This window comes from Marmota flaviventris, chromosome 15 (assembly GCF_047511675.1).
Source record: "Marmota flaviventris isolate mMarFla1 chromosome 15, mMarFla1.hap1, whole genome shotgun sequence".
In the NCBI taxonomy this organism is placed as follows: domain Eukaryota; kingdom Metazoa; phylum Chordata; class Mammalia; order Rodentia; family Sciuridae; genus Marmota; species Marmota flaviventris.
Window position 1 is genome coordinate 19,967,732 of NC_092512.1, and position 17,436 is coordinate 19,985,167.

Genomic DNA, 17,436 nt, shown 5'->3' on the forward strand with positions numbered 1-17,436 from the left:
ACATGCTAGACGAGTGCTGTACCACTGAGCCACAATCCCAGCTCTCCAGTTACTCTTAAACCTTGAATTTTTCCTTGATCTTAGACCTGGGTTTGTCTTTTCTCTATATACTTCATATGATGTCTTATTTTCATACCATCAGATACTTCTTTTTCAAATTTTTTCTTCATCATAATGCCGTATTTTGACTAAATGACTTAGTAGAGTTTAACAGTTACCCCTATGAGAATACTTTTCTTAATTGACTCTTTTTTACCTCAGCTTAATTTGAAGAATCTTTTTGTAGGTACCGCATTTAAAATGCTCCCTCACATTCTCTACAAAGATAGAATAATGATGTCTATATTCATTTTATTATCTAAAGTGTAGACTTCTAGGTCTATTATGTATTTTGTGGGTTTTGGGGGGTTTTTCCTCAGTTTTAAGATGTACTTAACTGACCAGTCTATGTGTCTATGTGTGTTTTCTTTTTTGTACATGTTTCTATGGAGAGTAGATTGTTTATTTTAAAACATGGGATGGGTGTAGCTGGGCACAGTGGCCCAAGCATATAATTCCAGCTACTAGGGTGTCTGAGGCAGGAGGAAAAAGTCAGTTCAGCCTGTGCCATTTGAAACTGTGTTTCAAAATTATGAAAGTGGCTGGGGATATAACCAAGTCATAGAGTACTTGCTTAAAATATGCAGAGGACTACTAACACACACACACACACAAAATGTTATGGTAAAGATTGGTTAAGATTGTGTAGTCAAGCTTTTTATTGCACAGTTAGTTGATTTAGAAGCAAAACAACCAGATTTTTTTTAATTGAAACAAGTAGGAAGTATTTAGGATATAACTCAAAGTCTTCTGAAATCAAACTAATCTAGTCACAAAACTAGGCCTAATGGAAAGTGGCAAATTAATAAGGAAGAAGTACACATAATTTTCAGCTGTTTTGTGGTGTCTCTGACTCAGTATCAGTCAACAGATGGTCAGCAAAAATTAATTAATTTGTTTTTTACTCTTTCAGGCATAAGATTCTAAATATGTTGACTAAGAATCCACCATTTACAAAGAACATGGAGTCTCCATTATGCAATGAAGCCCTGGTAGATCAACTTTGGAAACTTATGAATTCTGGTAAGAGAGCAGTGATTTTTAAAGAAATTTTTATTATTAGAGTATTTTCATTTTATAGCAGACTTGCAATTCAATAGCACTTAAGAACAGAAGATTTTAGTTTTTGCCTTTTTTTTTCAAGTAGAATATCACACTTTTACAGTGATGGGTATTATAATATTGGTTAAGAATATGCTCACTTTGCTCCCCACTGAGGTTAAGGAAATAAAAGATTAATTTATTTGAAAGTGTTTCAGATGATTAAAGGGCTATTAATATAACCCTACAAAGTGTTACATAGTAGTGAAAACTTAAACTTTCCACCTCTTTTCCATAGCCACTTAGTGGCCTTTCCCATAAGTAACCAATTTCTTATCCTTGCAGGGGCAGTCAGTGCATATAGAATCAGTCTCCATTTTTTAAAACTGCATATTGTTTTTGGTTTGCACCCTGGAGTTCATGGTATATTATAGTTTTAACTTAATTTATTTTGAGTGAGGTCAAGAAGTAGGATAACACTGCTTAGGAGCACTATCTTTGAAACCAGTTTGCAGATAGTTGAGTCTTAGTTATTTTCTCACTGTGTAGCTTCTAAACTTTTTTCATTTATAAAATGCACATGATAATTATATCAACTCCTGTAAACTGAGAATTAAAATGAGTTAAGCACAGTATCTGGCTTATATTGAATACTTAAAAATGTTGTTAGACAAGTGTAATGATGATATTATCATTATGCTGCTTATATTTTAGATATTTGTAATTCCTTTTTTTCCTGTGCTGGGGATTGAACCCAGGGCCTTGTGAATGCTATGCAAATGCTCTACCACAGAACACACCCCAAACCTGTGTCTTTTTAAAGTCATTTTTATTTATTCAGGTTATTGTTCTTCTTCTATGGGTTTGTAAGTATTACATACATTTCACCAAATTTGCCTGATGTCTCTGATAGGTTGAAACTAACACTGGTTTTAGTATAAAGACTCAATCAAAAGATAGGTTGAAATGTGTTTTATTAGATATAAATAGTTGTTATATATAAAAGGTAGGAGAGCAGTAGGTATTTGTTTTAATACTTTAAATACTTTAAAACTTTGTTTCTGTGATAGGGTACATGAAGGATTATGGAGTGATGTTTGCTTGACAGTCTGTTGATGAAGAGAATCAGACAAGTTGGACAGAGAATGAATGAATGTGGTATAACTAATTACTGTTGAGGAAGAAGTAAAAGAATATTGAAAGCCAGAGGGAAAAAATTGTTTTTAGAATATTAGATTTTTTAGTTGATCTATAGTACTCATTTTGTAAGAATAAAGGTGTGATAATAAAATTTCTTTATTATTTATATCTCAGGTACTTCACATGACTGGAGATTGCGGTGTGGTGCTGTGGACTTGTATTTCACACTTTTTGGCCTCAGTAGACCTTCCTGTTTACCCTTACCAGAGCTTGGGTTGGTTCTTAATCTGAAGGAGAAAAAAGCTGTCTTGAATCCTACTATAATTCCAGAGGCTGTAGCAGGCAACCAAGAAGCTGCGAATAATCCAAGCAGTCATGCACAGCTAGTTGGATTTCAGAATCCTGTAAGAATCACAAGTATTACATACAGAAGATATAGTTTTATTATATAGAGCCATCTAGAGAAAAGAATTGCTTCTTGTGAACTGGTAAATTTTATAGCAACTAAAACAGTTCACAGTGCCATTTTAAAACCTGTAGCTAACATTTGTTTAGCATTTTATCAGTCCATTTACTCTCTTTTGTGATGACATAATCATTTTAAAAAAATATTTGAGCATAGAATTTCTCCTCTGAGTAGTAGAAAATAAAAATGAATAGTTAATCTATTACATATTAATCTGTTTGAACCCAAAGGCCGTGTCTTTTTAAATTTTTGCTCTATGTAGTACCTAGCACAATTCTTAACATGGTAAGTGCCTGGCAAATGCTTGTTGAATGAAAATAAATAAATGAATGAATGATCAGGTAAATAAATAAGCTGCTGATTTGGGAGAAGACTGTCTTAAAAATTTTTATATATTTGTGTGTGTTTGCCTTTAGAAAAGCTTTTCTAACTGTATATTATACAATTGTCAGCCTTTTTGTAAAAGGACTTATAGGATACATATTAATTATTTGACTATAAACAAAGTTTTCCAGAAACACTTTTCTTACTGATGACAATGTCTGTAGTATTTCAAGCTTCATTTTTCACCAATATTTAGACCAGATTACTTGCATGGCAAAGCCCTACTGGTGTTTTAACATTTTGATACTCAGATTTTCTCTATGATACTAAGTAATTTTTAAACTTATTTACCTAAATTTTTTGAAATGTAACCACACTTATTTGTTGTAAATTTTACAAGTGTCTTAGAGTTTGATTTTAAAGAAGTAAGGCCAATTATTACATAGGAAAAACAAGTCTAAAAAAGGAGCTCTTTTAGATTTAGATATTTATAAACCTGTGGAAATAAATAGTTTATAGTTCTTGCCCATATGTTAATTGTGCACATTCACACTTTAGGATAAGTGAAGAAAGTGACACTAAAAGATACATTCTTTTGGAAAAGCTCTGGAAGTTCACTTAAATACTTATATTCTCACCCCAAAAGTAAAACACACAGAAAAAGGTTATATTTTTAAGCCCATTTTTTAGCCTTTGGGCATGCTCTAATCTGCATGGTTGTTATAGCTATTAGTTTTCAGCTATAATATGAGCTACTTGTCTTTACAAGTCTAATTTTGATCTTAAATATTGCCACAGGAAGATGATCACCTTGCCAAGGAAGCATCATGTAATGTATCAGCTCATCAGCAGGGAGTGAAGAGGAAGGCTGATACACCACTGGGGTCCCCACTAGAACCTGGTCAAATACTGGAGAAGAATGAGGATAGCAGTAAAGTCAAACTCAAAATCAGAGTAAGAAATACAGGTTCAACCTGTATTAACAGTGTAGGGTATTCACATTCTCATAAATCTTTTTGAATACTTGGAATGGTTTTTCCTTAACAGGAACATGTGGGACAGACTGAATCATAAAACAACCCAAATGTCCTTCCAAGTCATTTCATCCAATTATTTAACTTCTATTATCACATATTTCTTCTCTGTTTGGGGAAGGAACTATGTGTGCACGTTTCACCACAACTCACTACTTCTTCCCACAATATAGGAGTAGATTTTAGTTGCTATTACATTTCCAGTAATTTCTAAATCAGCTTCTTTTGGAGGCTGGACCACCTAATCCTTCCTTTCTCTTAACACCTTTTAAGGAAAAGAGACTGCTTTTCCTTTTAAGATTATAAGGGGTTATATTCTTATTGCCTCTGCCACTTTTTCTAAAAGATAAGATCTAAATATAAAGTGATGTAATGGCTTCTTTTTATTTTGTTTGTTTTGTGTGCCTATGTTTAGTTCTCAAATTCTCAAGATGAGGAGGAGATTGACATGGATACTGTTCATGATAGTCAGGCCTTCATCTCCCATCATCTGAACATGCTTGAAAGACCGTCAACTCCAGGTAAGATTAGTATTGTACTCTCACTTAGAAGGAGGAGTTCACATGATATCTCCATTTGAACGTTTGTTGCTTTATTTTCAAATGAAACCTATAAAATTGAAAAGGCAGCCAGTACAAAATATTAGATGATACCAGATTTTAAAACACATAAGCAAAATAAAAAAATTTTAAGTGTTTCTCTTGATTTAATTTTTTTTAAATATTGTGTGCTTTTGAACTTGTTTTTTGTAAAACCTGTTTATCAGATTCCTTACAATAGCTTTAATTTCTTTTCTTTTTTAAAAATATTTTTCTTTAGTTGTAGGCGCTTTATTTTATTTATTTTTATGTGGTGCTGAGGATCAAACTCGGTGTCTCACACATGTTAGGCGAGCACTCTACCACTGAGCCACAACCCCAGCCCAATAGCTTTAATTTCTTTAAGTAAATGTGCACATGTGTGGTAGACTCAGCTTTGAAATGAAAAATTAGGTCTCGTTGAGTTTTTAATAATGTAACTATATTTACGTTAATTTTTTAAAACTAAATCTAGTGCTGCCCATAACACTACTTTCTCTTTGTGCCTGCCTATTCCATGTAATATATTCTAAACTTTTGCATGTATCTCTCAAAGCAAGTTTTCTTTTGGAAATACTACCCAAGACACTATTGAATTGATAATGCTTATAATTTGCCTTATTATTTCCCTGTTGGCAGATATTGAGGTTGTTTCTAGTCTTTATTGATTATAGACAATTCTGAACTCAATATCTTTACAAGAAAGCTTTTGATACTTTTACTTTTAAATTATGTTCTTAGTATATATTCCTGAAATATTATTGAAAAGAATATTAGCTATATTGTGAGATATTCATCTTAAGATTTTCATACAGCTTTTTTTTTGTGAGGGATGATTTCACTTCACTATGTAGCCCAGGCTGATTTTTAACTGCTGAGCTCAAGGGATCCCTTGAGGCTGAGCTCAGCCTCCCAAGTAGCTAACACTACAGGCTAGCTTTTTTATCTCTTGTTATTTGTTGTCATGGTGCTTCCCCCCCCCCCCCCAACCTTTTTTTCAGTGCTGGAAATTGGACCTATTGCTTTGTGCATTCCCATGGTACTTTTTGAAGAGATTATATCAGTATATGTCATAAACATTTTTTTAATTTTTAAGGAATAATTAAGGCTTTTGATATGACTCGCGCATAAGTCATGAAATACAGTAATAGAACAAGTATCTGTGAAATTGATCATCACTTAACTTGTACAACATAGTGCACGTGTGGATGTTCCTGTAGACTTCTATCCTAGTTCTATTCTGTTGTCTTTGCACCATAGTTAACTACTATCTTGAATTTTCTTTTTCTAAATTTAGTTTTTTTGCTTTTCTTGATAGTATACAGCACAGATGTGTTATTCTATGTTTACTTACTCTTATTGTTTGAATTTTTATGAAAATGGTATGATAATATGGCTTGCTTTTTTCACTCAACGTTGTTTCTAAAATTAATATGGATACATAAGGTATAATCTATTAATCTATATGTATCATTATCATGTCTGTCATAGCACTGTTTTATCATACTCAGTGTAATAAGTTAAAATTCTTATTTAGGAACTCTAAAATGATTAAATAAGGTTTAATGCTGGGTGTGGTGGTGCACATCTCTAATCCCAGCAATTTATTAAGACCTTGTCTCAAAAAATGAGAAGGGTTGGGGATATGGCTTAGTGGTTAAGCACCCCTGGGTTCAGTTGCCAGTACCAATAATAATAACTGTTATTATTCAGGTTTGCTTTTAATGCATTTTTCTATTATGAATATGACTATTCTTTTTCTTCTTTTTATGTCCTTCCTGAGTTGCTTCTTTTTTATGTTCTTCTTATTTGAAAATCCTAATACCCCATGTAGTTGTAGTTTATAATTTTTACATTTGAATGAGGTTTTTTTTTTGTTTTTTTGGTTTTTTTTTTGGTACCGGGTATTGAACACAGGGGCACTGGACCACTGAGCCACATTCCCAGCCCTATTTTGTATATTATTTAGAGACAGAGTCTCACTGAGTTGCTTAGTGCCTAGCCTTAGCTGAGGCTGGCTTTGACCTTGAGATCCTCCTGTCTTAGCTTCTTGAGCTGCTGGGATTACAGGCATGCACCACCACACCCAGCTTGAGTGAGGTTTTTTTAATTTTACTTTTTTTAAGTTCTAAAGTCCCCACTATTCACCTTGATTTGCTTGTCTGTCTTTTTATTTATGGGACCTATATTATTTTATATGATCTGGTAATCTAAGATGAACTAAAGAATTTGAGAACTGGTTTCAGATAGAATATGAGCCTAGGATATAATTGGAAACTAATAGGTCCTGAATTCTTTTGCTTTTATAATTGTAAGAGATCTTAATAATAATAGTGACCCGTTTTGCTCACTTAAGTGGTAAACTTGAGCAGAGATATTTAAATGATTTGCCTGAACTGACACACACATGTAATGGCCAACTACATCCAAATCTTAGAACTTTTCCATATTATAGGTGAAGGAATTAACACACAAATAGATACTTGTTGATAAATTTGGTATCAGATACTGATCGTGTTACACCATTAAACCACTATCTGCTTTTTGTTTGTTTTTATTTTGGCACTGGAGATTGAACCCAGAAGTGCTTTACCACTGAGCTACATCCCCATCCCTTTTTATTTATTTATTTTTTTTTTGAGATAGGGTCTCACCAAGTTGCTTATGGCCTTACTAAGTGGCTGAGGCTGGCTTCAAACCTGGAATCCTCCTGCTTCAGCTTCCCCAGCTACTGGGATTGGGATTACAGATGTGAGCAGCCATGCCTCATTCACTTCCCTTCTTAAATGTCTTCTGTAATTCCTAAATCATTTTGATCTATTTTAAAATAAATTTTATACCGTAATTTATTAGTGGATTTTTTGGAGAGTGGGCACATTTTATTATGTGCAAAGTTCCATGTAAAAAAATTTATGAAATGGTTTCTGTGATAGAATATAGAATCTAATTTATATGTTTACCAAGTCATTCCACCATATTGTCTCTCTTCAATGTGTATTATTTTCAGATTTAAACTTACAGGACCTGTGACAAAGGATTAAATTAAATGGGATTGTTAGTAGTTTTTAAAGGATATTCTTTTTATTATCAGAATTTTACTGTGGTTCCACTGCTTCTAGTTTTAAGGGTAACTTATAAAAACCCATCAGGCTTTTTTCAGCTTTTAGGAAACAAGGAAGTAAATCCATCCTTTTCCTCTTGTTTGGCATTTTAGGACTTTCCAAATATCGACCAGCTAGCTCTCGATCTGCTTTAATACCTCAGCATTCATCAGGTTGTGATAGCACAGCTACCACAAAACCCCCATGGAGTATGGAACTTACACGTAAGGGAACAGGTAAAAATCAATCGACTAATTTCCTTTTTTGTTTTTCCCCTCAAGAACAAATCTGTAAAACTACATAGAGTTACTTTAATAACTTGGAAAAATACTTTAAAAATATAGATCTTAGGAGTTGCTTTCCTTACAGTACATTTGACTTTATTTAACTTTAAAGACTTTTAAATTAGACTTTTTTCTGTTTCAAAAGAAATGGACTTTTGTTACAGGAAACTTGAAAATAACAGAAAAATAAATGAAAATAAAAATCATTCCACCTGATACCATTACATATACCCTTTAAATTAATATTTTGCTCTTATAGTACATTTTCTAATTATTATGACAAATACTAACTTAAGTAGAAACCATCAAATCTGTATCATTATAACTTTATAAAATATGAAAATCATCTGCTTATTCCCTCCATAAACCCAGTGTTCATGATTGGTGATTCATTTATGAAGACTTGATGATTTACCTAGAAAATTCAAATGTTATATCTTTTAAGTTATTGTATACTAATTAGGTTTAAGTTTATGAAAGGTAATTCAATACAGATGTGCTTGTTACCTTTTCCATGGTTTTACATATTTTTCTGTTTATTCTGTTCTTATGTTACTTACTAAGAGATTAAAATCCAAATAAAGAGTAATAAACTTTAGATGCTGATGAGCTACCATGAAATAAAGATTCATCAGTCTTCAAGTTTTCAAGAAACAGGGAATGAAAAACAAGATATGTAACCAAAATTATTTCCCAGTATAAGCAATAGAGTACTGTTTATTCATTTGAAGAGCTTAGGGGTCACTGTGACTAAAAGGCGAGTTCAAATAAAAGTGACACATCAAAATATTTTGGTGTTGAGACCCCAGACTATTGCACTTTGGTGCTTATTCTGATGAATGAATTTTCACATTTCTCATTTCTTGGCCTCTGCTGATTTTGTGTTCTGGGTTTGTTTTTTGTTTTGTTTTGTTTTTTCTTTTTGTTGTTATTGTTTTGTGGGGTTTTGTTTGTTTTTTCTTTTGGTACTAGAGGGGGAACCTGGATCCTGACACATTCTAGACAAGCAAAGCACTCAACCACTCAGGGCTTTGTATTATCTTGGTTTTAGTTTTGGTATAGTTTTGCCTTATCATCAGTGTATTTTTTAAACTTTTACTGGACATGAATAATTTTCTACTTTTTAAAAAAAAAATTACAAAGCATATGGGATTAAAACTTATTGATATAGTTTATGGTGCTTCTGCCTGCCTTCTTTTCCTATGAAAAAATAAGTTCTGTCTGAATTTCTAAGAGTCAAATCAGTTTCTAGTCCAAAAAGAAGTTCAGTACATTGTTTGGATTTTCTTAATGATGTGGCCCACAAACTTGTGTAGAAGCAAACTTTAATACATTTTTATGTCCACTAGTGTGCTTTGTATCATTGTTCCATATTGCTTTTAAAAATCCCCCTACCCCCAATCTTTGTTGTAGTTCTCATTGCGTCACATTTGAGAAGCCTGGGGAGAGACAGATACAGGCTAGTGGTGGAAAATAATAAAGTGCTAAAATTTTAGCTTTGATTGGTATCCATGTAGAACTATTTTATATCATAAGGCAAACTATATGGCAGTTATGTAGACTGATCTATTAAACTTTAATTTTAAATATACTCTTTGATATGCCTTTATAATTTCCTTTAAGTATATTTGGACTATTCAGTACCCTAAAACCATTAAGCATCTCTTAAAACTCAACAGCAATATTTAGATTTTAGAAAACATGCATTTTACAAAGGGTAGTGTTCCAAAAGTTTGTTTTTAAAATTTTTTTTTTAGTTTTCGATGGACCTTTATTTATTTTTTATTTATATATGGTGCTGAGAATCAAACCCAGTGCCTCACACACGTGAGGCAAGCACTCTTCCACTGAACCACAACCCCAGCCCCAAAAGTTTGTTTTTATGTGTATTGATTTTAGAATTTTGAATGCAGTTTTTCCATAAATACTTTGTTGATAATATTGGATATTGTAATTTTCCCAAACTAGCCTACCAAGAGCCCTTTGAACACATACCACAGATGGAGAATAGAAGTATCAAATCTAGCCATTGTGTATAACAAAGTTTCTGTGAGAGCAGGCCACTCAGCTTCATCTTTGGGAGGTCAGAAGCACAACTTCAGCCTAACCTAAATAAAGTCATGTGAAATTCTTTGTAAAAAAGGGATGTATTCTCTTCCTGTCTCTCAGTAACAGCTGGGGATCTTCTGAGATTGAAAGTCATGTGAGAGGCTCCTGAGAGAAAAGTAGAGCAGCAGTAAGGTGATCTCTCTTCAGTCTTTGGAATCTAGATTAAGGACACATGGGTTTGGGGAGGCACGTTCGGCTCATCCAGGTGAAATGTCTTTTATTCAATCTGGGTAATTCTTACAAAAATTTTTTAATGGGTTGACTAAAAATGAAGAGATCACACATAATCTAGATTTTTCTTGAAGATTTAACTGAGAGGACTTCATAAGGAGGGTATGTACGTTCCAGTTCAAACTTTTCTTGTGCTGTACCCTGTAGTGTGCTTATTTATACTTTTCCTTGGGTTTAAAGCTTTTTTGTTTGGGTCCCTGCCTCCTTTGTTCCTGTGCTGAGATGAAGTCTCAGATTTCTTAAGCTTAGGACCAGGGAACCAAATTGGAATTAAGAACTAAAATGTGTTGCAGAGTTCATCTAGAAGACAGAGAAAAGGAATGAGGATTTAGGTAAAAGAGGAAATGGAAGCTGTTTAGTAGAGGACAGTAATGGTTTTACTTTCTAAACCTCACCCTATATGTCTCACATATACACAATTTTCCCTTTCCTTGTATATGATAAAAGGGCACTTTTAGGGTGTAATCAGTCATATGTGGGTAGTAGGTTGAGCCATTAGGGTAAGAAAGGAAAAGTGGCAAGTTTGTTTTCCTTCGTTACCTGAGTGTTCCTTTCCCTTTGCTGAGGTAAGGGAGGGAATGTGCAGAAAGGGCTAAATGGTCCTTTTGGTCCTTTTGGTGATAGGCTGAACATACTGAAGCCCCTCCCTTCCAACTACTGCAGCTTTCTCTCCACCACTGTAAAGGCTTAAGGTGACAGAGCTATCTCCAGGTTGCTACAGTGTTACAGTGATTAACAGGAGAGGAAGGTGAGGGGAACAAGGTGCATTGGGAATTCCTAGTAGTTTCTGTGGGGAAGAGAAGGCAAGTTCCTGCAGCTGCTTAACTTTGGCCACTATGTTATGCAATTCTTCTTGTGCAAATCAGAAGAACATATTTCTAGTGCTTGATTTTTTAAGTTAAAGCTTTTTTTTTTTTTAAGTTTGGAAACGTTCCTTATAGGTCTTTCTTTGGTACTAAATATGAGAAACAGACTTTGATCTTTTTTTTTTTTTTAATTTTTTTAGTTGTAGATGGACACAGTATCTTGATTTATTTATTTTTATATGGTGCTGAGGATCAAACCCAGTTCCTCATGCATGAGAAGCTGTGCTCTACTACTGAGCTACAGCCCCAGCCATAGACTTTGATCTTTTTATCCTTAAATCATCATGGTATAATTCAACACTTTATTTTTATATTGCTTTAAAGCATTGAGGGAAAAAAAAAAAACTACTTCATACCTTTCCTAATAGAACCTACAGGTTTTTGATTAAATCCAAACACTTAATATGAACAAGTTTAATAGATTAATTAGCAGATTATTCACTGTTTCTCAGCAGCAGTTTTATCAAGTGAACTAAAAACCTATGTTAAACTTATAGGAAGTGCCTCTTTCTGTTTGTTTTGCATTTGTTAAATTTGCTGCAATAACCTTTATTCATGGTGTATTTTATTTGGTCTTTGGGAAAAACAAAACTCTGAATATGTCTTTTGTTTTCTATTTATACTATGAAATAGGAAAATTGTAGTATTTTGAATTATGTGTATTATTTTCTTCTGATTTATCTGGTATCTTAAATAGAAATACATATTTTAGGTCACTAAAATGGTTTTCATTAGCTTAAAAAGGAGTGACGCTTAACTGTGGGTGGGCCTCAAGTTTTTAAGCATTTTATAAACCTCTAAAATTGTGTGTCAGTTTGTGTCCAGGAAATGATTAATACATGCATATTCATGAAAGTCCTTGAGTAACCTCATTATTGTGAAAGTAAATTCATGTGTACTTAATCTGAATATTAATGTGATCTACATGAGAAGGAAATTGTGTTTCTTATCACTTTGGATTAGACCTGGTAAAGTTTTTCAGGAAGGATAGAGAAAAAGCAAATAAGAAATATGCATTGTTTATAACAAATGAAAAAACGTAAGAGCTAAGAGCTAACAATTTTTTTGTGGTGATAGTATAATGTGGGCAGATGTTTTGCTATTAAAAACAATTTCTCTGTGTTCATGTGTTTGCACATATTCATGAACATATTAGTGGTATAAGTTCCTAGAAATGAACTTTACTATATCAAAGATATGGCCACTTAACATTTTCATATATATTGCTAAATTACCCTAATTACTTCTTAAGAAACAATTTATTATGGAAAACAACAAAGTAGACTAGTACAATGAACTTCATTTTCATTTATCTTTTAACTTAGTTTTGACAATGATCAGTTCATGGTCAGTCTCATTTAATCTGTACTCTTACTCATTTCTACCCTTCTGAATTAGTTTGAAGTAAATCTTGTCATTCCATCCACAATTTAATATGTATCTAAAAGATAAAAATTTTAAAGTTTATAAGCACAGTAAAATTATTATACCTAAAAATTAGTATTTTTATACTATTAAATATCTAATTTGCTTCAATTTTAATTGATTCATAGATACACTTATTTTGTTTTTGGTGCTTTTTTGTTGCTGGGGACTGAACCATGGGCCTTGTGCCTGCCTGCAACGCAAGCACTCTACCAACTGAGCTATATCCCCAGCCCATTATTTTGGCTTTGTTTTAACAATTCATTTGTTTATATCAGTGTCCATGTAAGGTCCACATTTCAATTTGCTAATATATCCTTTTTATTCTAAAATTTCCCATCCCTCTCTCCAGTCCCCTGCCCCCCACCGCAGCTTATAGTGTTTTTGTTAAAGAAACCAGGCTTTTGATCTGTATTTTTTTAAGTCTGTATTTTGCTATTTGTATAAATATTAGAAGTCTCTATAGTACTAGTAGTTGTACTGGAGCGTAATTGGATTCATGTTTACAGGTGATGGTGTGTTCTTCACCTGGAAGCATACAGTGTCAGGTCAATTCCTTTTTGTGAGGTTAACCACAGTAAATGTTCAAGGTTGTAGATTCATTAGGTTCCTGAGGGTTGCAAGATGGTGATATTCTAATTCATCTTCTATTTTTATTTATAAGCTGGATTGTTTCTATAAAGTAAAATTCTTGTTCATCTGCTACTTTTAAAAAAACAAGCCCATCTTTTTATTGATTCATTTTAGTTATACATAACATTACATTTCATTTTGAGATAATTTATAAAAGGATAGAATGTAATTTGCTCTAATTCAGTCCCCAGTATTTCCCCTTTCCCTCCCCAAGAGCATCTTTTTTTTAAAAAAAAAATTGATATGTTATACATATATGGAGTATAACTTCTCATTCTTCTGGTTGTACACGATGTAGAATTTCATTGGTTGTGTAAACATATATGCACATAGGATAGTAATGTCTGATTCATTCTACTATTTTTCCTGTTCCCATTCTCCCTCCCTTGCCTTCATTCCCCTTTGTCTAATCCAAAGTCCTTCTATTCTTCCCTACCACCATGTCCCTATTGTGAATTAGCATCCACATGTCAGAGAAAACATTCAGCCTTTGGTTTTTGGGGGATTGGTTGATTTTACTTAGCATGATATTCTCCAGTTCCATCCATTTATCAACAAATGCCATAAAGAAGAATGAAATTACGAGTAATACATATATATGTCACATGGTATATACATACCACATTTTCTTTATCTACTCATCTGCTACTTCTATAAAGCTAAATTCTTCCTCATTTGTACAGAATGATATAAATCATTTAGAAAAGTCAAAATAAATATTTGATTCTATTTATTCAATAATTTTTAAAATAACAAACTTATTACATTTAAAAATAATTAGTTGGTTGACTAGCATCCTTCAGTGAGACACTTGAGTCTGTTATAATCATTATCTTTATCAGTATTCAAATTGTCTTTGGACATTAATGCCCTCTTAAGCTGACTCCTGAATCTGTTTGGCAAGACTTTTAACTTCCTTCTTACATGATATTTCAGGTTATCTTGTAAATAAATATTCTTCCTCGGACCTGTAATCAGATTTCTCCTAGGACCTTGGTTCCTAATACCTGTATTCTTAACTTGTATTCTAATCCATTCTTTAAATTAATATTTTTAGTTATCAATGGACTTTTATTTATTTTTATGTGGTGCTGAGAATCGAACCCAGTGCCTCCCACATAGTAGGCAAGTGCTCTGCCACTGAGCCACAGCCCCAGCTCTAATCCATTTTTTAAATAGACCCCATGTAAATCAAATGAAGTGCAAGATTTGTGATCAGTGTAACCTTAGTGTAAACTTTAGGACCTGCAGACAAAAGATTGGAATCACTTTCAAAGTGGTTCTAAATATTCCTTAGAAAAGAGTACACCACAAACACTCAGTTGTTCATTTGGTACTTGCCTCTGCTGGGAACTACAGGTTCCAGTATAATTATTGGCTTTTCTGCAATCCAAGTAGCTTGGCAGGTACTTAGGATTAGATGAAGAAACTTTTTTTCAAGCCAGAAAAGGACCTCAGTCTCCCAGGAGTGCAGACAGCAAATTAGAAAGTTGCAGAAGTCTGTTATGTAGAATAACTAAATGATGAGCTGGGAGCTAAATCGTTTGAGGTTTTCAAGTCTGTTATTACTTCTTGTTGCCTACTTTTGCATTCTGTTAGGCATGGAGCTGTTTTCCTGTATTAATAGCTTTGGGAGGATACCCATCTAATTCATTTAAAACTGAAATTAAGATCACATTTTAGTACATTTGATTCAGATGATCTCAATTATTTTTTTTTCTAGAGAATATCTAGGTACTAGTTATTACAGAAGATTCAGATATTACAAACTTGCTTCTCCATAGAAAGAATTATTTAGCTTTTCCAGAAGTAATAGTGTTAGCTTTCCAAAAAGAAATTATAATCTATAATAGTTTTTGTACTTTATCCCTCTCCCATCAAAACTAGTGAACCTCAAATTATGTAAGGACTAAGTTCAGCTGACATCCTATTTGAAAAGAAACCCTATATAATTTTGTTATTAATTCATTAATTTGTTTAGCAAGCTTTATCAAGAGTGGGGTCAGGTAGGGGATGTCAGATACTGTGTGTACACTGGGACACAGAGGAAAAAGACCTACTCCTTGTCCTCAAGAAATTTTCAGGCTAATAGAAGAGACTAATAGGTAAAAAGAAACATTCTAGTCTGTCTGCGTGCAGGGTGCGCCCATAGCATAAAGGGTTAAGAGGAGACTTTAGAATCAGGCTTTTTGGGTTTGTAGCTCAGATCTGTCAGTACCACCTTGGGCAAATTACTTAATCTCACTGCTTTATTTTCCTTGTCTGTATTATACTGTGGGAACTGAAACAACTAATTCCTTATTGACATTGGGGAAACATCCCAAAGAAACATTTGAATTTATTTTTAAACGATTAAAGAGACTAAAGTGGTCCTCTAAACCCTCCTTTAGGTTACATCTTTACTATTACTTTTTGGGGAACTTTGTCTTTCTAGTTCTGCCTCCAAAATACTTTAAGTCCCCTACTGGGCTCCTGTATCTTTAAGTCCTGTGTACTTACTTTCTTTTTTCTTTTCTGATTTGTAAGCTGCAGAAGAGCTAAGATCCATCCAATTTATCATTGTTTTTTCTAGTTCCCCTATAGTTTCTGATATTTGTTAAATGAGTATGTGAGCCAGATAATAAAAAGGGGAGGTTATTCCAAGCACAAGGAAATAATATTTACAAATATTCTCTTTTGCCTAGAGGAAGAGTGGAAGATAAGACTGGAAAGGTAACTTCAGGACACATTGTGAATTGTCAGTAAAATTAGTGCTATGGTATAGTTTTTAGAAAACGTTCTACTTTGTTGAAAATTACAGTTTTGGAGCTGGTTTGGATCAGAATTTGTGCTGAGAAATTACTTTTTAAAATATAAACAGAAAAAAAAATATAAACAGTTACCTTGAAGCTTATTTTAGCTTGAATTTTTTTTTCTTTGTTAATTTGGGTGGTGGTGGGGGAGACTTCTACACTGAAGTCCCAAGCTTATATATTATCAGTAGAACCAACTGACCTTTTAAGTATATATCATGGTCAGCTTTGTTTTTAGGAAGATTATTATAGAATAGGGTTTGCCAGCCTGGACATCATTGATACTTTAGGCATAATAATTCTTTGTTGTGAGGTAAGGGGTTATAGATTGTACGTTTGGCAGTATCCCTGTTCTCTGCCCATACAATGCCAAGTTACATTTCCTATCCCCTACCAGTTGAAAAAAACAAAAAAAAATGTCTCCAGATATTGCCAAATAACCTACTGTGCAACTGTATAAAGTATAGTTAGGGTATACTTCAGGCAGAGGAATCAGTTAATATGAAACTATTGGTGTAATCCAGATGAGATGAAGAGGTATGAATTAATACAGTTGCAGACAGGATTAGGGTGGGGACTGATTTAAGAGAGGCTGTGAGAAAATTAACAAGATTTGGTGACCAGTTAGATCTGGAGGAGATGGGATCTGAGATGAATCTCAGACTTTTTCCTTAGTTGGCTGCATCTAAAGCAATGCCATTAACCTGAAGTAACATAAGAGGTAATTGTTTTTTAAAGCATGGTCAAAGGACAAGAGGAAAATTCTTTTACTCAAGTCTCGGAACTACTATTATAGAGTCCTAGGTTGGTAGATTGTTAGAACTGGAGAGAATATTCTATTTAGATTTTTAGATGAGGGACTTAGTGCTCTAAGAGATAAAGTACACTAAAGACTAGCAGGACAACCTAGTTTAGAGCAAGAATCTCCCAATTCTTGACCCTTTCTTTTTCAATGACACTATGCCTTTTCTGAGTTTCTAAAACTGTGTATATGAATCCTCTCAGAGAGTTTACTTTTGCCCATCTATTCCCAGAAATTGTATTAAGGGACCATAAGAATGTTCAGTTTTCACTAAAATATCATTGTCAGTAACTAACACGTTTGTGAGTGAATAGTTCTTTAAATGGCACTAATCAAATACTGCCATTTCTACATATAATACATAAGGCAGAACTGTATTGGAAATAGTTATATTTTCATTGACTAATGTAGATCTTAATCTGTAACAAACCATGTAATACTTAAAAATATTGAAAGGTAATTTGGTCATCTTTTAATATATGCATTGGTATGTATCATAAGAAACTAAAAC

At 33.3% G+C, this 17,436-nt stretch overlaps 1 protein-coding gene across 2 annotated transcripts in view; it reads left to right on the plus strand.

Moving 5' to 3' along the window:
* Taf2 (TATA-box binding protein associated factor 2) overlaps nucleotides 1-17,436 on the plus strand; it is an 80,311-nt gene that overhangs the window by 61,218 nt on the left and 1,657 nt on the right. The window contains exons 22-26 of one of the 2 annotated variants that reach the window (XM_071602159.1): nucleotides 1,013-1,122; nucleotides 2,455-2,684; nucleotides 3,869-4,024; nucleotides 4,520-4,625; nucleotides 7,897-8,019. In XM_071602159.1, the coding sequence (XP_071458260.1) occupies nucleotides 1,013-1,122; nucleotides 2,455-2,684; nucleotides 3,869-4,024; nucleotides 4,520-4,625; nucleotides 7,897-8,019 (725 nt within the window). The remainder of the gene's footprint in view (nucleotides 1-1,012; nucleotides 1,123-2,454; nucleotides 2,685-3,868; nucleotides 4,025-4,519; nucleotides 4,626-7,896; nucleotides 8,020-17,436) is intronic. The other variant, XM_071602160.1, reaches the window with a different exon arrangement.